Consider the following 21,767-nt stretch of genomic DNA (forward strand, 5'->3'; position numbering starts at 1 on the left):
TACATGTCCTGTATTATTCTAACATACTTCTCTGCCACTCCATACTTCCGCATGCAGTACCACAGTTCCTCTCTGGGTACTCTGTCATCGGCTTTCTCTAGATCTTCAAAGACACAATGTAGTTCCTTCTGACCTTCTCTGTACTTTTCCATCAACATCCTCAAGGCAAATAATGCATCTGTGGTACTCTTTCTAGGCATGAAACCATACTGTTGTTTGCAAATACTCACTTCTGACCTGAGTCTAGCCTCCACTACTCTTTCCCATAACTTCATTGTGTGGCTCATCAACTTTATTCCTCGATAGGTGCCACAGCTCTGCACATCACCTTTGTTCTTACAAAATGGGCACCAGTACGCTAGAATTCTATTGAACAAGCTGGTCAAAACGTCCACAACCACTTCTCCTCGATGCTTCCAGCCTATCCATCGCCACTGCAAACAGGAAGGGGCTCAGGGCTGATCCTTGATGCAGTCCCACCTCCACCTTAAACTCCTCTGTCACACCTACAGCACACCTCACCACTGTCCTCCTTCCCTCATGCATATCCTGTATTATTCCAACATACTTCTCTGCCACTCCAGAATTCCGCATACAGTACCACAGTTCCTCTCTGGGTACTCTTTCATAGGCTTTCTCTAGATCCACAAAGACACAATGTAGCTCCTTCTGTTCTCTGTACTTTTCCAACAACATCCTCAAGGCAAATAATGCATCTGTGGTGCTCTTTCTAGGCATGAAACCATACTGTTGCTCGCAAATACTCACTTTTGTCCTCAGTCAAGCCTCCACTACTCTTTCCCATGACTTGTAGCTTATCAACTTTATTCCTTTATAGTTCCCACAGCTCTGCACATAACTCTTGTTCTTAAAAATGGGCACCAGCACACTTTTCCTCCATTCCTCAGGGATCTTCTCAGCCGCTAGAATTCTGTTCAGAAAGCTGGTCACACAGTCCACAGCCACCTTCCATACCTCCACAGAAATGTCATAAGGAGCAACTTCCTTACCATTTTTCATCCTCTTTAATGCCTTTCTAACCTCCCTCTTACTAATCATTGCCACTTCTTGGTCCACCACACTTGCCTCTTCTACTCTCCCTTCTCTCTCATTTTCCTCATTCATCAACTCCGCAAAGTATTCCTTTCATCTGTCGAGCACACTACGGGCACCAGTCAACACATTTCCATCTATATCCTTAATCACCCCAACCTGCTGCACACACTTCCCATCTCTCTCCATCTGTCTGGCCAACCTTTAGAGATCCTTTTCTTCTTCTTTAGTGTCCAACCTGGCATACATGTCATCATATGCCTCTTGTTTGGCCTTTTCCACCTCTTCCTTTGCCCTATGATGCATCTCAATTTATTCCGTTCATCTGCCTTCGGTCCGCTCAGTGTCCCACTTCTTCTTCGCGAACCTCTTTCCTTGTATGATTTCCTGTGTTCCAGAAGTCTCCTTTTCCCCTTTCCTGCCAGACGATACACTCAAGTACTCTCCTGCCTGCCTCTCTGATCACCTAGGCTGTAGTGGTCCAGTCTTCTGGAAGCTCCTCCTGTTCACCGAGAGCCTGTCTCAGCTCTTCCCGAAAAGCCGTACAACACTCCTCCTTTCTCAGCTTCCACCACACGGTTCTCTGCTCTGCCTTTGTCTTCCTAATCTTCCTCCCCACCACCGTAGTCATTTTACACACCACCAACCTATGCTGTCTAGCCACACTCTCCCCTGCCACTACCTTACAGTCAGTAACCCCCTTCAGATTTCATCGTCTGCACAAGATGTAATCCACCTGTGTGCTTTTACCTCAGCTCTTGTAGGTCACCCTATTTTCCTGCGTCTTCTGGAAAAAAGTGATCACTATAGCCATTTCCATCCTTTTTGCACAATCTACCACCATCTGTCCCTCCAAGTTCCTTTCCTTGATGCCGTACTTACCCGTTACTTCTGCATCAAACCTGTTTCTTTCACCAACATGTCTATTACAATCTTCACCAATCACGACTCTCTCTCAGTCTGGGATGCTCAGAACTACTTCGTCTAGTTCCTTCCAGAGTTTCTCTTTCACCTCTAGGTCACATCCTACCTGTGGTGCATAGCCGCGAATCACATTATACATAAGACCCTCAATTTCAAGTTTCAGCCTCATCACTTGATCTGATACTCTTTTCACCTCCAAGACATTCTTAGCTAACTCTTCTTTTAAAACAACCCCAACTCAATTTCTCTTCCCATCTACGCCCTGGTAAAATATTTTAAACCCTGCCCCTAAACTTCAAGCCTGACTGACTTTCCACCTGCACTCCTGCACACACAACACAGTATATCAACCTTTCTCCTAATCATCATGTCAACCAACTCCCGAGATTTTCCTGTCATAGTCCCAACATTCAAAGTTCCCACATTCAATTCTAGGCTCTGTGCGTTCCTCTTCTCTTTCTGCCTACCAACCCGCTTTCCACCTGTCCTTCATCTTTGACTTTGACCCAAAGTAGCTGAAACCCTGCAGGTTAACGGTGCCGGGGGCGGACGTTGCTAACCCGGGTCACAACCTATCCGGTATGGAATTCTTTAGATGAACGCTCATATTTGTTTGGCAAAGTTTTAAGCCGGATGCCCTTCTTGATGTAACGCTCTACATTTATCCGGGCTTGGGACCGGCCTACAATTTGCACTGGCTTGTGCCCCCCATAAGGGTTGCATTCTGGTTTTGTCATATCATGTCTGCTGCAAGCATGTCGCGTTATTAAACACAGGCTTTTAAAACTCCACATAACTTGTCTTATAAGACGTAACAAAAAAATCAACTTGGTGAATGTGCTTTATTTTTTTATGGGTTTTTTTTAACACTGCTGTTCAGGGCACTAAACTGTACTCAGTTAATGCTTTTATGTAAACGTTAACTCCCCCCCCATGTACTATGACAAACAGTATGTTCCAAAAGGCATGTAAAGCAGTCTTTAAGAAACTTTTTTCCACAAATTGACAGTCGTGACATGTTCCATGTGGTGGAAGCTGAGACAGGACGAGTGTTGCGCAGCTTTTCGGGAAGAGGTGAGACAGGCTCTCGGTGGACGGGAAGAGCTTCCAGAAGACTAGACCACTGCAGCCAAGGTGATCAGAGAGGCAGGCAGGAGAGTACTTGGTACATCTTCTGGCAGGAAAGGAGAGAAGGAGACTTGATGGTGGAACCTCACAGTACAGGAAATCATACAAGGAAAAAGGTTAGCTAAGAAGATGTGGGACACTGAGAGGACCGAGGAGAGGTGAAAGGAATACATTGAGATGTGACATAGGGCGAAGGTAGAGGTGGAAAAGGCCAAACAAGAGGCATATGACATGTATGACAGGTTGGATACTAAAGAAGGAGAAAAGGATCTATACAGGTTGGCCAGAGACAGGGATAGAGATGGGAAGGATGTGCAGCAGGTTAGGGTGATTAAGGATAGCGATGTAAATAATGTTGACTGGTGCCAATAGTGTGCTCGATAGATGGAAAGAATACTTTGAGGAATTGATGAGTGAGAAACATTAGAGAGAAGGGAGAGTAGAAGAGGCAAGTGTGGTGGACCAGGAAGTGGCAATGATCAGTAAGGGGGAAGTTAGAAAGGCATTAAAGAGGATGAAAAATGGAAAGGCAGTTGGTCCTGATGACATTCCTGTGGAGGTATGGAAGCATCTAGGAGAGGTGGCTGTGACCAGCTTGTTCAATAGAATTCTAGTGCGTGAGAAGATGCCTGAGGAATGGAAGAAAAGTGTACTGTGCCCATTTTTAAGAACAAAGTTGATGTGCAGAGCTGTGGGAACTATAGAGGAATAAAGTTGATGAGCCACACAATGAAGTTATGGGAAAGAGTAGTGGAGGTTAGACTCAGGACAGAAGTAAGTCTTTGCGAGCAACAGTATGGTTTCATGCCTAGAAAGAGTACCACAGATGCATTATTTGCCTTGAGGATGTTGATAGAAAAGTACAGAGAAGGTCAGAAGGAGCTACATTGTGTCTTTGTAGATCTAGAGAAAGCCGATGACAGAGTACCCAGAGAGGAACTGTGGTACTGCATGCGGAAGTCTGGAGTGGCAGAGAAGTATGTTAGAATAATAAACGACATGTACGAGGGGAGCAGAACAGCGGTGGTGTGCTGTAGGTGTGACAGGCGAATTTAAGGTGGACGTGGGACTGCATCAGAGATCAGCCCTGAGCCCCTTCCTTTTTGCAGTGGTGTTGGATAGGCTGACAGATGAGGTTAGACTGGAATCCCAGTGGACCATGATGTTTGCAGATGACATTGTGATCTGCAGTGAAGCAGCGAGCAGGTGGAGGAACAGTTAGAAAGATGGAGGCATGCACTGGAAAGCAGAGGAATGAAGATTAGCCGAAGTAAGACAGGATATATGTGCATGAATGAGACAGATGGTGGGGGAAGAGTGAGGCTACAGGGAGAAGAGATAGCAAGGGTGGAGGACTTTAAATACTTGGGGTCAACCGTCCAGAGCAATGGTGAGTGTGGTCAGGAAGTGAAGAAACTGGTCCAAGCAGGTTGGAACGGGTGGAGGAAGGTGTCAGGTGTGTTATGTGACAGAAGAGTCTCTGCTCGGATTAAGGGCAAAGTTTATAAAACAGTGTTGAGGCCAGCCATGATGTACGGATTAGAGACAGTGGCACTGAAGAGACAACAGGAAGCAGAGCTGGAGGTGGCGGAAATGAAGATGTTGAGGTTCGCTCTTGGAGTGACCAGGTTGGATAAAATTAGAAATGAGCTCATCAGAGGGACAGCCAAGGTTCGATGTTTTGGAGGCAAAGTTAGAGAGAGCAGACTTCGATGGTTTGGACAGGTCCAGAGGAGAGATAGTGAATATATTGGTAGAAGGATGATGAGGATGGAGCTGCCAGGCAAGAGAGCTCGAGGAAGACCAAAGAGAAGGTTGATGGATGTGGTGAGGGAAGACATGAGGGCAGTTGGTGTTCGAGAGGAGAATGCAGGAGATAGGCTTACATGGAAAAGGATGACGCGCTGTGGGGACCCCTAAAGGGACAAGCCGAAAGGAAAAGAAGAAGTCACTGATGGTGTAGCGGTACCCTCATCTGACTTTGGTGTGGGCAGCGTGGGTCAGTTCCCGCTCAGTGTGAATGTGGGTGTGAATGGTTGTTGGTGTCTATATGTGCCCTGCGACCGACTGGCGATCAGTTCAGGGTGTAGTCTGCCTTTCGCCCGAAGTCAGCTGTGATAGGCTCAAACACCCCGTGACGCTAACCACGATAAGCGGTGTTGAACATTGATGGATGGATGTTGTTCATGGTGGTTTTGTTCAATTACATCCCCATTAATATGAAGCTGCTACAGTTCTTGATGATCCAAAAATATTATTCACGCAAGATTGTATAGATTGTATATTTCATTACCTAATTAACTGTTCATAAGATTGTTATTTATCTGTTCAGAAAGTTTTTTATATGTTAATAAATTGGTTATCCATTCATAAAATGTATGTATGCAGTTACCCCCTGTAGCGATTATGTATGAAATAAGAATTGTAATTAATTTAGGATAAAGTAATGAGCCGGGAGCAACGTTTGCCTTACTTCCGGTTTATCAAAATTTTGATTTAATTGTTAAAAATCTTACTAATGTCTCGAAAAGGGCACCAGGTAAAATTTTTCAAGTTTAACTTTCGGCGAAATGATGACAAACCGTTTTAATCAGTCTCAGAATCACACAATTTGAGTCCTAGGTTACAGAGGTTTACTTAAATTCAGAACACACACAATATACGACCACGAGTGGAATTTTATGGTGTATTTAATGAAACACACAACACCAACTACAAACTACAACAAGAACATAACACTCAGGGTAAACAAAAGAGAAAATAAGGCGTACAAAAATGGAAAAGAGGACATCGTGTGTGGTCGCTGGGCTAAACTTAATGAGCGTGTGAGCGTTTAATGCGTTGAGTCAGAGCGAGAGAAGGCAAAATTGGGATTTCGTATGAAGCTTGTAATTTCCCCAAAATTATTACGCGCTGATGTTGTTCATCATAGTAAGGATTGCAGTGTCGACTCAAGAACGTTGATAAGCTGGTCTTTGGGGGTGGTCTTCCTCTGGATCTCAGGTGGAAATGAAACAGTTTTGCTTGAAGAAAAAACAGATGCACAAAAAGAAAAAAAGGAATACAAAAGGAAAGTTGGAGTCCCATTTGGGTTGCGCTCATAACTTCCCTGTCGCTTGACTTGGTGGCGAGCCGAGCTCTGGCCCTCAGAGGCTTGCGGCATCCGTCAGGGATGCCAGTAGTTGCTCATTGAGGCCCCGCCGACTGATCGTGGCTAGGGAAAGCGATCGGAGCCGCATGGTCGACTTCTTCAGTCGAAAACGCCACGAGCTTGGTTGCAGCGGGCGTTCGCGCACGTGGTGGCACCGGGAGGTGCCCGAGCACAAAAAGGCAACGAAAGAAGGGGGAGGAGTGGCCGGAGGTCACCCAGCTGGCGAGCTGCCAGCAAAGGTACGAGGAGAAGGACAAGGAAGCCTCAACTCTACCCTGCACAACTCTACTCTGAGAAAAGTTTCAGTTTAGAGTTAAATACCACAGGGGCACGGCGTAGGAAGAGGGAGTTCCGACTTGGAAAAGACCACGCCCACCAGCCTGAATCTCGTCTGCACATTTGAGTAAATGGGTTTTTTAAATAATATTAATCTCAAACTGTTATGGGTGTGTGTTATGGTTGTTGTCTTCCCCATGTCTTGAACCCACTTCCTCCTGAGAGCATCTTCCCCACCTGTGCCTCGTTTACCCTAATTACCCCATGCATGTAACCTCGTTTCTCATTCTTTCTGGTCGCCAGTTAGTTGTACCATGTTGTCACGTTCCAGCATTCCTTGTTTCCACATCCACAACTCATAGTAAGAGTAGACCCTGTTCTGATTATTGACCTTGTCTCTTTGCCTCATGTTTTTTGGATACTCTTGCCTTTTCGGATTGCCTGCCTGTGTACCAACCTCTGGCCGTTTATGAAACCTCTCTTTTTGAAATTGTCCATTTGAATTGGAGTCGTGCATTTTAGGTCCTGTCCTTTGTTCCGTTCATGACAGAACAACCTGGCCATAACATGGACCCAGCAGACTCAGACCCGGTGCGCAAAGCCCTTCAAGCGCAGGGTCAACACATCTCGAAGCAGGATGAGCAGCTTGTTGCCCTCCATCTAAAGGGACTGTCGGAACATCAGGACACTCTGATGAGACAGGTGGCCTCACAGTTTGACGTTCTAATGAATATGGTTAAGAACAAGGAACCAGCTGGCACAGCACCCGATGCCACCACTGTACCACCGTTTCCATGCGAATCAGTCACAATGCCGCCCACTTGCCACCACCGCTGCTGTCTGCCCACAGCTCTCTCGACTGGAGAGGTTTCTCTGGAGATTCTGGGAATATTAAGCCGTTCATCACTCAGTGCGAACTCCACTTTGAGCTGCAGGCATCTGCCTTCCCCACCGAGTGGGCAAAGATCATTTTTGTCATTTCCCACCTGGCTGGTCGTGCGGAGGCGTGGGCTACTGCTGAATGGAGCCGCAATTCCGCCACGTGTCATTCTTGGGCTTTTGTAAAGACTATGGAGCAAGTTTTTTCAGTATTCCACACCAGGTCATGAGGCAGCTTGCAGAGTCAACCCCTCAGGTCAGTCTGGTGGCCATCCAGGCCACCCGAGGTGAGGTGCTTGGGTGAGTGGTTCAGGAGGTCATCCAGGACGCCAAGCACCAGGGTCTTTACAGGGCCATTCAGGCGGACGGCCACGGTGCCGAACCCAATGGTAATGCAAGAGCCAGGCAATAGGGTTGGGTGGCGGCCGATGGATGAGTGCCGCCGGAGCGAGGTCGGGTGGCGGCCGCCGGATGAGCGCCGCCGAAGCGAGGTCGGATGGCAGCCGCTGGACGAGCGCAGTCGGAGCCGGGACAGGAGACGGACGCTGGACGAGCGCCGCCGCAGCGAGGTTGGGAGACGGCCGCTGGACGAGCGCCACCGGAGCAAGGTTGGGAGACGGCCGCTAGACGATTGCCGCCGAAGCCAGGACGGGTGGCGGCCACTGGACGAGCCCCGCCGGAGCCGGGACGGGTGGCGGCCGCTGGACGGGTGCCGCCGGAGCCGGAAGGGGAGCCTGGCGCGGCTGCAGAGGAGCAGGATCGGGAGCCTGCCGCAGCTGCAGAGGAGCAGGAACGGGAGCCTGCCGCAGCTGCAGAGGAGCAGGAACGGGAGCCTGCCGCAGCTGCAGAGGAGCAGGAACAGAGCCTGCAGTCGCTTCCTCAGCCTGCCACCATTGAGGTTTGGGAGGAGAGCGTACGGGAGGGGCAGAGTGCACAGGGTCTCGGGAAGATTAACTCGGAAAAATGGCTGGTAATGAACATGGTGGCTTGGGGGCAGGTTTGACCAGACGTGACTTAATTGGAGCCGTGGATCAACATGTGGGAACGGGGGGGAAAAAACGAGACAAAATGGACCCTTGCAAAGTTGATGCCGTGACTAATTAGCCCACTCCCACGTCACGCAAGGATGTACAAAGGTTCTTAGGGTTCGCAAATTTCTACAGAACGTTCATTAGAAATTTCAGTTCAATAGCCTCGCCTTTGCATGATCTTACCTCGCCATGTAGTCGTCTCATCAGAGGGGGAAGTGGTTTCAATATCTGGTGGACTGGGAGGGCTACGGGCCTGAGGAACGTTCATGGGTGCCGTCTGCGTTTATCGTGGATGACTCACTCATTCGGGACTTCCACATTGCGCATCCTGGAGCTCCGGGGCTGTCTGGGGCCGGCCGTTAAGGGGCGGGGGTACTGTCATGGGTGTGTGTTATGGTTGTTGTCTTCCCCCTGTCTCGTAGACACCTGCTCCTGAGAGCATCTTCCCCACCTGTGCCTCGTTTACCCTAATTACCCCATGCATTTAAACTCGTGTTTCATTCTTTCTGGTCGTCAGTTCATTGTACCTTGTTGTCATGTTCCAGCATTCCTTGTTTCCACGTCACCGACTCATAGTAAGACTCAACCCTGTTCTGATTATAGACCTTGCCTTTTTGCCTCACGTTCTTTGGATACTGTTGCTTTTTCGGATTGCCTGCCTGTGTACTGACCTCTGCCCGTTTATTAAACCTCTCTTTTTGAAACTGTCCATTTGAATTGGAGTCGTGCATTTTAGGTCCTGTCCTTTGTTACGTTCATCACATAAACACTCCCAACTTTGCACTCTCACATATAGAATCATTGTTTAAACTTTGGTCGTGACAGACGGGTTGCTTATTGTTCAAGACAACATTTCATACTGTTTGATTTCAAATCATGAACCGCTTTCAAAATCATGCAGAGCACCTGTCAAAGTGAGAATGGGGACACAGACACCAAGGCTTACATTTGGAATATATCTCCAGAGTGTGCAAGATATAAAAACGGACATTTTATCTTCCGTTAACAAACAAAGGCATGTTCCCCAAGTTCTGCTTGCAGTTCCTCTCAACGCCAGTGGGTGGCGCCTCACGCTCATGGGTGAATGTTAACCACATAGTCTGCTTGAAGGGAATGTCCCTCCAATCTTTTGGTTGGGGAAGGAGTCTTTTGAAGACAGGAAGCAAGAGTTGACGGGAACCTGCTAATTAGGTTCAGGTCCACTTGACGTACACCAGGCCCTGTCCTAATCGCTGTCTCACAGCAGCGCAGCATGGAGGAGTGGGGGTTCTCAGGTGGTCGCGAGTCTCTGAGGCGCGTCAAAGTTGCGGCGCACATGTCCGCTACACCCCCCATCACGGGGTGTTAAAATTCCAGTCCACTCCCACAATAAGTGAAAATCTGTGATATAGAAATACCCTATTTAAATACACCCTCTGCATGTTTCTATAGCATTTGCGGCACTTATATTTTTAAAAATGTCTTTAAACACACTTATAAAACAATACAAACACATTTAAACACATACAATATATTGAGAAAGAGCAAGAGCAATATATAACAAAGTATTGTACAAACAGTAATCGAGTAATAACTGTAATAACACAAATAAAATCTGCAATATATTGGGACAGCGAAGTGTGAACCGTGATTACTGCATCTGTATATTATTATGTATTAGGTAGGTAGGTAGATACTTGAATTGATCTCATACAAAATTCTGGATGATTAAATGATCATTTAAATGATAATGATAATTTTTCTGAACAGTTTAGCAGGGGTGGGGCATCAGCAACACATTCTCTGCTGGCCAAAACACTGTGGACATGAAGTCCTTTTAACATCTCGTGCTGGACCACCTCAAGAGTGTCACAGGTCCCCTGCTGGACCCCCTGCAGTTTGCCTACCGAGCGAACAGGTCTGCGGATGATGGAGTCAACATGGGACTGCACTTCATCCTAGAACACCTCGACAGTGCAGGGACCTACGCGAGGATCCTGTTCGTGGACTTCAGCTCAGCGTTCAACACCATCATCCCTGAACTCCTTTCAACCAAGCTTCTCCAGCTCAGCGTCTCACCTGCCATCTGTCAGTGGATTTACAGCTTTCTGACGGGCAGGACACAGCAGGTCAGGCTGGGGGAGGCCACCTCATCCACACGCAGCATAAACACTGGGGCGCCCCAAGGTTGTGTCCTCTCTCCGCTGCTCTTTTCTCTCTACACGAACGACTGCACCTCAGCGAACCCGACTGTCAAGCTCCTGAAGTTTGCAGATGACACCACTGTCATCGGCCTCATCAAGGACGGTGACGAGTCTGCATATCGACAGGAAGCGGAGCGGCTGGAGCTGTGGTGCGGCCGACACAACCTGGAGCTGAACACGCTCAAGACTGTAGAGATGATCGTGGAATTCAGGAGGCATCCTTCGCCACAGCTGCCCCTCACGTTGTCCAGCTGCCTTGTGTCAACCGTCGAGACCTTCAAGTTCCTGGGAATTACAATCTCTCAGGACCTGAAGTGGGCGACCAACATCAACTCCGTCCTCAAAAAGGCCCAGCAGAGGATGTACTTCCGGCGGCTTCTGAGAAAGCACGGCCTGCCACCGGAGCTGCTGAGACAGTTCTACACAGCGGTCATCGAATCAGTCCTGTGCTCTTCCATCACAGTCTGGTTTGGTGCTGCTACAAAAAAGGACAAACTCCGACTGAAACGGACAATCAAAACTGCTGAAAGGATTGTCGGTACCCCCCTACCCACCATTGAGGACTTGCACGCTGCCAGAACTAAGACAAGGGCGTGCAAAATCCTCTCGGACCGTCTGCACCCCGGTCACCAGCTCTTCCAGCTCCTTCCCTCAGGTCGGCGCTACCGATCAACGCAAACTCGAACTAGTAGACATTCCAACAGCTTCTTCCCTCTTGCGATCAACTTCTTAAACATCTAACCTATAATTCCATTACAACAAGCTGGCAATTTTTTGACTTGAGTTCGTTGTCACATTTCTGTGGGGCCAATTATGTATTACTCGTGCACTCACTGTAGTTGTCTCGCCATGCTGCACTATTTGCATATACTGGCCACTCATGCCAGAGTAGCATCTGCTCCATTTGCACACTGATTGAGGAGTATCTGTAACATTTGCACAACCATCATTGTCCCAGATGATCGCACTACTCGTCACTTTAAACTGCATACACTCCTTGAAGTCTCAGCGCCCTTTGCACAATGGTCATTACACTGGACTATTGCAATATTAGTCATTCGAACTGCTCTAAGTGCTAGAGGACTCTGCATCATTTTGCACAATTGTTTTTTGTCAATGTCTTTATGTCTCCAAAGTGTTCTGTAAATTGACTGTCTGTTGTACTAGAGCGGCTCCAACTCCCGGAGACAAATTCCTTGTGTGTTTTGGACATACTTGGCAAATAAAGATGATTCTGATTCTGATTCTGATCAGAACCACTGACCTACATTTACAACCTAAATTCTAATATACTGTAGACGCAACTAGTTTGTATTCTAAACAGTGTATTCTCTTCATTTTGTAGCATTTCTCTTGGCTGCACTGCTTCCATAATGTGGATGTGGATGTTGGATTATTTCTATGTGCTGCCATGTCAATCTACAGTAATCTGCCTCGGGCACTTCATAATCAGTAGTTTTGGCCGATGTTACCTAAACTAGCAATGTGACTGTTTCTTCAACCAATCGTCAATTCCCCTCACAAGGGCCACAATAATTTCAATATTTTGGTCCAACCAAAACATAATAATAATAATAATCTCTGGTGAGTATGATGTATTTTAATTCAAATGTTTCTTATGTCATGTTGCGGCGGCACAGTGGCCGACTGGGTAGAGCGTCAGCCTCACAGTTCTGAGGACCCGTGTCAATCCCCGGCCCCGCCTGTGTGTAGTCTGCATGTTCTCCCCGTGCCTGCGTGGGTTTTCTCCGGGCACTCCGGTTTCCTCCCACATCCCAAAAACATGCATTAATTGGAGACTCTCAATTGCCCGTAGGTGTGAATGTGAGTGCGAATTGTTGTTTGTTTGTTTGTATGTGCCCTGCGATTGGCTGGCAAACAGTTCAGGTTGTACCCCGCCACCTGTCCAATGACAGCTGGGATAGGCTCCAGCACACCCGCGACCCTAGTGAGGAGAAACGGCTCAGAAAATGGAAGGATGGATGGATGTATGTCATGTTGCATTCTGAACTGCTACCGATGTACGTGGCACAGTTGCACGCTGTTATATTGTGCTTTTTTTTATTGTATTTTAAAATAATTGTGACATTATGGTGCAATCATATTTTTAAAAATGCTTTTCATAACCATGATACTGTATACGGAGCAAAATTCTGAATTTGTGTGTTGATGGTTTATTTTTTTCTAACCAAATGCAATTCTGGATTCATAGATGTCATGGCTGGGACAAGAAAATGAAATACCAGTCTTTGGAGAGGGCAACAACATTGTTCCCACAATTCACGTCAGTGACCTTGCAAGGTTGGACACAAGAATAATACACTGCTCAATTAATATGCTTTCTTTACTACCTTTTGAAATTTGCATGGGCTCACCATGCACTGTATATTATACTGGGCCTGTTGTGATGTATTGTAGTATGCTGGATACACTCAATGGTACACCTGGAAATTACACCTGCCATCCATACATCTATCTATTTTCTTCACCGCTTATCATATTCGGGGACGTGGGGGACCCTAGTCCCATTGAATGTGGGCAAGAGGCAGGGAAGCTCTTGGACTTCACGATCACGCCCCACCTGGGGTTTCACTTATCAAAGAGTGCGTAGGATTCTTAAGATAAGTGTGCTTTCGCACATTAACTGAAAACGGCATACAACCAAAATGCTATGAAAAAATCTCGTGTACGCACACAAGGACACCTGAAGGTAATTTGCCTTGATAAATTAACAAAAAAGTCCCGAGAGTTTGCTTAAAATAATTTATGATTTTTGAGGAAAGAGCGGAAATTACATCTGTCAATTACATTTTAATCATGTGCAACCAATAATAGAATTCAGGGCTTTTTTTTCAGTGTGGGGTGGCGTGAGACAGCGACATGGCTCTGAGGGATGAAACCGGAAAAGCGCTGTTCAATCTTTTATTGCAAATAAAATACAACACATGAACAAATAAAATAAAAGAAGTGGTTGAATGTGTCCTTCGTTTATTCCAGTCGGGTATGGTTAGTAGGGAAGGGAATCGAGAATCGGTTCCAAAATTAACGATACCTTGGAATTGTTAGCCGAATTTTCTAGCAATTCCCTGATCGATTCTATTTGAATTGATGACGTCATTACGCATTTTACACAGTTTATTCACCGCATTGATCAGCTGGCATTCACACAAGTACTGGCCTCAAGTGGTATTAATATACTATATCATACTAACTATTCTGTGTAAAAATTACACCAATTTTACTATAAACAACTCGAAAGAACACCACTTTAACTATTAAACCCTCTGTGTACAAAATAAGACAAAGATGTATTTTAAGGTAGTCAAAATGTGATACAGTAATTTGAACTATAGCAATGCATTCTGGGAAAGAGCGCATGCAAATTCTTCTGGTGTTAATATACCCTGCCAGAAACTGCGACGGGAAGTTTCTATTGGCCTCTTTGGGGCAGTATGGTGCGATGCATGCAAGGAGGTACATGTAGAAGAAGAACATCACAATGGAACTTCATTAAACTTGCTCTTCACATATTAGGAAGATTATATGCGTGAGTGGTTATATCACCTGTAGACTATATCACTATATTATATCACCACTATGGAGTTGCTTTGAAGTGCCTGTGGCCGCATGGCCCAGTGATTGTCTTTCAATCCAAAGAGTGTAGGTCTGATCCCCCGGGCCCTATGAATATGTCCAAGTATCCTTCAGCAAAATACTGAACCCCCAGTTGATCCTGATGCTGTGTCCTCAGTAGGTGAATGAGGAGACAGCGTTAAAGCGCACTGAGCACCTTAGGTAGAAATGTGCTATACGAGCCAAAGCCCATTTACTATGAATGTTCACTTTAGCTAGCCTGTCAATAGGGTGTTCGCATTAAGCTAGCAATCTCTCAAATATATAATTTATGTTTTGTATTTAAATATACAATGTGTAATTATTTTTGTTTTGAGTTTAGTTTTACAGTAAACTCCAAATGGGAGTTTACTGTGTGACGAGTCGTGCGATCATCTGGGACAATGATGGTTGTGCAAATGTTACAGATACTCCTCAATCAGTGTGCAAATGGAGCAGATGCTACTCTGGCATGAGTGGCCAGTATATGCAAATAGTGCAGCATGGCGAGACAACTACAGTGAGTGCACGAGTAATACATAATTGGCCCCACAGAAATGTGACAACGAACTCAAGTCAAAAAAATTCCAGCTTGTTGTAATGGAATTATAGGTTAGGTGTTTAAGAAGTTGATCGCAAGAGGGAAGAAGCTGTTGGAATGTCTACTAGTTCTAGTTTGCGTTGATCGGTAGCGCCGACCTGAGGGAAGGAGCTGGAAGAGCTGGTGACCGGGGTGCAGACGGTCCGAGAGGATTTTGCACGCCCTTGTCTTAGTTCTGGCAGCGTGCAAGTCCTCAATGGTGGGTAGGGGGGTACCGACAATCCTTTCAGCAGTTTTGATTGTCCGTTGCAGTCGGAGTTTGTCCTTTTTTGTAGCAGCACCAAACCAGACTGTGATGGAATAACACAGGACTGATTCGATGACTGCTGTGTAGAACTGTCTCAGCAGCTCCGGTGGTAGGCCGTGCTTTCTCAGAAGCCGCAGGAAGTACATCCTCTGCTGGGCCTTTTTGAGGACGGAGTTGATGTTGGTCGCCCACTTCAGGTCCTGAGAGATTGTAATTCCCAGGAACTTGAAGGTCTCGACGGTTGACACAAGGCAGCTGGACAACGTGAGGGGCAGCTGTGGCGAAGGATGCCTCCTGAAGTCCACGATCATCTCTACAGTCTTGAGCGTGTTCAGCTCCAGGTTGTGTCGGCCGCACCACAGCTCCAGCCGCTCCGCTTCCTGTCGATATGCAGACTCGTCACCGTCCTTGATGAGGCCGATGACAGTGGTGTCATCTGCAAACTTCAGGAGTTTGACAGTCGGGTTCGGTGAGGTGCAGTCGTTCATGTAGAGAGAGAAGAGCAGCGGAGAGAGGACACAACCTTGAGGCACCCCAGTGCTGATGCTGCGTGTGGGTGAGCTGGCCTCCCCCAGCCTGACCTGCTGTGCCCTGCCCGTCAGAAAGCTGTAAATCCACTGGCAGATGGCAGGTGAGACGCTAAGCTGGAGAAGCTTGGTTGAAAGGAGTTCAGGGATGATGGTGTTGAACGCTGAGCTGAAGTCCACGAACAGGATCCTCGCGTAGGTCCCTGCACTGTCGAGGTGTTCAAGGATGAAGTGCAGTCCCATGTTGACTGCATCATCCGCAGATCTGTTCGCTTGGTAGACAAACTGCAGGGGGTCCAGCAGGGGACCTGTGACACTCTTGAGGTGGTCCAGCACGAGACGTTCAAAGGACTTCATGACCACAGATGTCAAAGTGACAGGCCTGTAGTCATTCAGACCCGAGATTGCAGATTTCTTGGGGACTGGAATGATGGTGGAGGGTTTGAAACAGGATGGAACTTCGCACATTTCCAAAGATCTCTTTAAGATCTGAGTGAAGACTGGAGCGAGCTGGTCCGCGCAGACTTTGAGGCAGGATGGGGACACATGGTCCGGGCCTGCCGCTTTGTTAATCTTCTGTTGTTTGAAGAAGCGTCTCACATCCTGTTCATGGATGGTTAACGCAGAAGTCGGTGGTGTGATTGTGGTCGGTGGTGCGGCCGGGTGAGTGTGTCGTGTGAAACTGTCCTTTTCAAATCTGCAGTAGAAGGTATTCAAGTCATTGGCTAGTGTGCTATTGTTCTCAGCTTGGGGGGATCGTCGCTTGTAATTAGTCAGCGATTTGAATGCATGCCAGACTGATTTAGAGTCATTTACGCTAAACTGTTTTTCCAACTTTGCTGCATGGCTCCTCTTTGCAATGTTAATTTCTTTAGTCAGGTGGTTTCTCGCTCGATTATACAGGGCCCTGTCCCCGCTCTGATATGCGTCCTCCTTAGCTTGGCGAAGCTGTTTAAGTTTAGCAGTGAACCACGGCTTGTTGTTGTTGAATGTGCGAAATGATTTTGTTGGTACACAAACCTCTTCACGGAAACTGATATAGGATGTGACAGTGTCCGTATATTCATCCAGGCTGCCAGCTGAATTTTCAAAGACACTCCAGTCTGTGCAGTCTAAACAGCTTTGAAGTTCCATCTTGGCTTCACTGGTCCACTTTTTGACTGTTTTCACTGTAGGCTTCGCACATTTAAGTTCTTGCCTGTACGTCGGTATTAAGTGAATTAAGCAGTGATCAGACGAGCCCAGGGCTGCACGAGGTATAGCACGGTCTGCGTTTTTTACCGTAGTGTAGCAGTGGTCTAAAGTATTATTTTCCCTGGTAGGACAGTCGATGTGCTGCTTGTATTTAGGGAGTTCGTGGTTGAGTTTAGCTTTGTTAAAGTCCCCGAGAATAATGAGGGGTGAGTCCGGGTGTTTTTTTTCCAATTTCGTTGACTTGTTCGGCGAGCGTTAGCAATGCGGCGTTCGTGTTAGCTTGAGGCGGGATGTAGGCTGCAGCCAGGACGAATGATGCGAACTCACGTGGCGAGTAGAATGATTTACAGTTTAAGAATAGCGACTCCAAATGCGGGCTGCAGTGTGTGCTGAGCACCGTGACGTCCGTACACCATTTTTCGTTGATATAGAGGCATATCCCGCCGCCCTTTGTTTTCCCCGATGATTCCATGTCGCGGTCCGCTCGATGAATGTTGAAGCCGGGAAGCATGACGGCGCCATCGGGTACACCGTCGCAAAGCAGGTCTCCGTGAAGCACATGGCCGCGGAACGTCCGAAGTCTTTACTGGTCTTTAACAGAAGATGAAGCTCGCCCATTTTGTTGGGTAGGGAGCGTCCATTCGCGAGGTGGATCGACGGGAATGCCAATCTGTGTCCTCTCTTGCGGAGTTTCACCTGAATGCCGGCTCCCTTCCCTCCGTGGGGCCGCTTCAGTCTCCATGCGCCGAAAACCGCGGACGCCGCTCCGGTGAGTAACTCGGGGAAAAAACTGAGCAGATATTCGAAAGTTGGTGACAGAAAGTCTGGAGTAGCCTCCTTGATGGTTAGCAGGTCTCCCCTTGTGTAAGTGAGTCGTGTAAGGTCTCCAAAGACGGACGAAAAACACAAAAACAAAGACAATACTAGCGAGCGTGTTACCGAGGCGACCACACTGGTAGGCGCCATCTTGGATTACCATCTTACCTTGTCGTCGTCGTTGCTATGCAGAATGATGGCCATTTGCCGCTGGCTCCAGACTGGTTCTCATAAAGTTTATAGCAACCCCCCGCAGCCATTGTCATCTCCAACAGATGTCCCCTGTGGCCTCCACATGCACCCTGCTGGGAGCTTTCCTGCATCACACTCCCACACCCTTATCTGATTTACATTTTATCCTCCCTGCAATAAACACCCATATTCACACTCAGACCAGTTACACAATAAAACCATATATCACATTAATCCCCCTTTTTATCTCTGTTATTCAGAGAACAACACTCTCTAAACATGGAGCTTCGTTCGCTATAATACTCAATAAAACCCAAACTAAATAAAATATAGCAAATATCAAAAAACGTAAGGAGAGGATACAAAGGCGTCATTCAACAGAGCTCATGGTTTCCACGTCTTTCAGGGGCGACAGCAGATTTTGGCTGCCCCTCAAAGGCCTTGAGAACAATCCGGAGGATTCGACTCCTGAAACTAGGAATGTTACAACATCCGCACAAAGCAAGTACAACAGCAAAGACAACCAGGATGGTAGTTGCCAAAGTCAGCATGAGACATTTCCATTTACCAAACATCATATTCAGCAGGGTTCCCTCTCCCCAGCCACTTCATCCAGCTCTTGAACTCCTCCACTGAAGACCATGGTCTCACATTTGGAGGTGCTGATTCTCATCCCAGCCGGTTCACACTCAGCTGCGAACTGCTCCAGTCAGAGTTGGAGGACACGGCTTGATGAAGCCAACAGAACCACATTATCTGCAAAAAGCAGAGATGCAATACTGAGGCCACCAAACCGGACCCCCTCTACGCCTCGGCTGCGCCTAGAAATTCTGTCCATAAAAATTATGAACAGAATCGGTGACAAAGGGTAGCCTTAGCGGAGTCCAACCCTCACCGTGAACGAGTCCAACTCACTGCCGGGGATGTGCAGACCAAACTTTGACTCCGGTCGTACAGGGACCGAACAGGCCGTGTCATACTTTCGAAGCACCCTCCACAGGACTCCCCGAGGGACACGGTCGAACGCCTTCTCCAAGTCCACAAAACACATGTAGACTGGTTGGGCGAACTCCCATGCACCCTCTAGGACCCTGCCCCTACGTGAGCCGTCACCTTATCGTGGTGGAGGTGTTTGTGTGTCCCAATGATCCTAGGAGCTAAGTTGTCTGGGGCTTTATGCCCCTGGCAGGGTCACCCGTGACTCAAAGACCACTTATGATGACGACGACAAACAATGTACTTCGTTTTCCCTTGCCCAGACGCGGGTCACCGGGGCCCCCCACTGGAGCCAGGCCTGGTGGCAGGGCTTGAAGGTGAGCGCCTGGTGGCCGGCCTGCACCCATGGGGTCTGGCAGGGCGCAGCCCGAAAGGGTAACGTGGGTCCCCCATCCCATGGGCTCATCACCTGTGGGAGGTGCCATTGGGGTCGGGTGCAGTGTGAGCTGGGCAGTGGCTGAAGGCGGGGACCTTGGCGATCCGATCCCCGGCTACAGACGCTGGCTCTAGGGACCTTATTTATTTATGTAATAAATATCATGGGTACCCTTTAAAGCGCTTTATAATTATTTACATATATATTCATATAATTATATTTATCATAGTTCTAGGGTTTACTTTAAATTGTGTACACAATTTGTAAGACATATCACACAGAATCATTTCCACGTTTTTTTTTTTCTACAACAAAGGCCTGCGTAGGACATGTCTGAGACACGTAGAACCACTTGTCTGATCTGATTACTCGTGGAAACTCGTGTGTCGGAATATAATGGTTTACCCGTTCTTTGATGACAGATGGCGCGTCCTCTTTTGCACAAGGCTAGGCTTCGGACCATCCAGAAAAAGTATCGACAATCATTAATAGGTACCTTCTTCCTTGGACTGGGACCACCATGTTGGTTTAGTCCATTCCTACCACATTATTCTGGCATCAGCCCATCTCAGTGTGTTGCAGTTCCCTCTTCGTTGTAGGGCCAACACTGAAATTCTGACATCACAAAAAACACAAAACTCTTTTACCTTACGCAGAAGATCAGGGTGCCACCAAAAGTGCAGCTTGTACAGCATTGACACGTAACTCTCATGTGTCGGGGCGTGTGCTTCCTCAACCACTAACCGCATGAACTTTCCTCTCATCGGCCCAAACCACAGCTTCTCCTTGTCGTCATACTCAGCATCTTTCTTTTGCCACTCACGTTTGTCTTGCTCTGGCGCTGCCTCTTGGAGGTCGCGAATTACATCAACCGTTACTGCAGGGAGAAAGCCAATCAACTGATCCTGCTTAAACAACATAGTTACCTTCAGCATCCGTTTGATAGCCTACTACTTTTTTTACCCGCGGCATCAGCTGCACCATTAATAAATAATAACACTCTGACCTTCAGATAACGCCAGTGCCCTGCACATGGCCAGCAGTTCTGCAGCTTGAGCGGAGGGTTTCACAATATCATTTGTGGACCAAAGTGTTTGGAAGTCAGAATTTGGGTCTCTGCGATGTCTTCAGCAGCCTCTTGTTTACAGGGATACTATGGAACGTTTGCTCGAACGTTACCAGAGTCACGGATGTACATAGTCCCCCGTCGGCAGGCCCCTCGGACCACAGTGAGTCCGGCAGAGAGTTGAACAACTGTACGGCGTCCTCATGGTCCAAGAGCTCTCTGCCATGGAATCGCGCCAGTGTGACATGCTCCAACATCCCCTCGTCAACCGCGGCACTCTGAATACAAAAACATTCAGTACTAGGAAAGTACAACACATTGGGTATTCGACCTTGTTGTCAATCATTTGCCAAATGCCATTTCCTTACCATGGGTCCCAGTTCTCGGGCTTCATGACCTAGTGTAAGTGCAAGTGAAATGTGTGGAAAAGATGTCGAACTAATCATAAACCACTCATTCTGCTCTTGCGTCAAGGTGGAGGCAGCTGCCACATCTTGCTTCCTTATGTAAATACCTGTACTATTGAGCATCCAGTTTTCCTCCTGTATTGACTCAAAGGCTTCTCAGGAAGCCCCACAACATCCAGAGCCTTTAGGAACTCCGGGCGAATCTCATCCACCCCCGGGGCCCTGACACTGAGGAGCTTTTTAACTACCTTGGTGACCTCAAACCCAGAGATAGGAGAGCCCGCCTCAGAGAACCCACACTCTGCTTCCTCATGGGAAGGCGTGTCGGTCGAATTGAGGAGGTCTTCGAAGTATTCTCCCCACCGACTCACAACGTCCCGAGTCGAGGTCAGCAGTGCCCCATCCCCACTATACACAGTGTTGGTGGTGCACTGCTTTCCTCTCCTGAGACGTCGGATGGTGGACCAGAATTTCCTCGAAGCCGTCCGGAAGTCTTTCTCCATGGCCTCACCGAACTCCTCCCATACCAGAGTTTTTGCTTCAGCGACCACCAGAGCTGCATTCCGCTTGGCCAGCCGGTACCCATCAGCTGCCTCAGGAGTCCCACAGGCCAAAAAGGCCCAATCGGACTCCTTCTTCAGCTTGACGGCATCCCTCACCGTTGGTGTCCACCAACGGGTTCGGGGATTGCCGCCACGACAGGCACCGACCACCTTACGGCCACAGCTCCGGTCGGCCGCCTCAGCAATGGAGGCATGGAACATGGTCCACTCGGACTCTATGTCCCCAGCCTCCCCCGGAACATGAGCAAAGTTCTGTCGGAGGTGGGAGTTGAAACTCCTTCTGACAGGGGATTCTGCCAGACGTTCCCAGCAGACCCTCACAATACGTTTGGGCCTGCCACGTCGGACCGGGATCTTCCCCCACCATCGGAGCCAACTCACCACCAGGTGGTGATCAGTTGACAGCTCCGCCCCTCTCTTCACCCGAGTGTCCAAGACATGTGGCCGCAAGTCCGATGACACGACCACAAAGTCGATCATCGAACTGCGACCTAGGGTGTCCTGGTGCCAAGTGCACGTGTGGACACCCTTATGCTTGAACATGG

The 21,767-nt window shown here is 47.9% G+C and overlaps 1 protein-coding gene across 1 annotated transcript in view; it reads left to right on the forward strand.

The window, feature by feature from the left end:
• LOC133413058 (adenylate kinase 7-like) overlaps window positions 1-21,767 on the forward strand; it is an 89,387-nt gene that overhangs the window by 29,762 nt on the left and 37,858 nt on the right. Inside the window, exon 7 of the mRNA XM_061696945.1 lies at window positions 12,838-12,926. Coding sequence (XP_061552929.1) covers window positions 12,838-12,926 — 89 coding nt within the window. The remainder of the gene's footprint in view (window positions 1-12,837; window positions 12,927-21,767) is intronic.

The sequence above is a fragment of the Phycodurus eques genome, chromosome 14 (assembly GCF_024500275.1).
Source record: "Phycodurus eques isolate BA_2022a chromosome 14, UOR_Pequ_1.1, whole genome shotgun sequence".
NCBI lineage: Eukaryota > Metazoa > Chordata > Actinopteri > Syngnathiformes > Syngnathidae > Phycodurus > Phycodurus eques.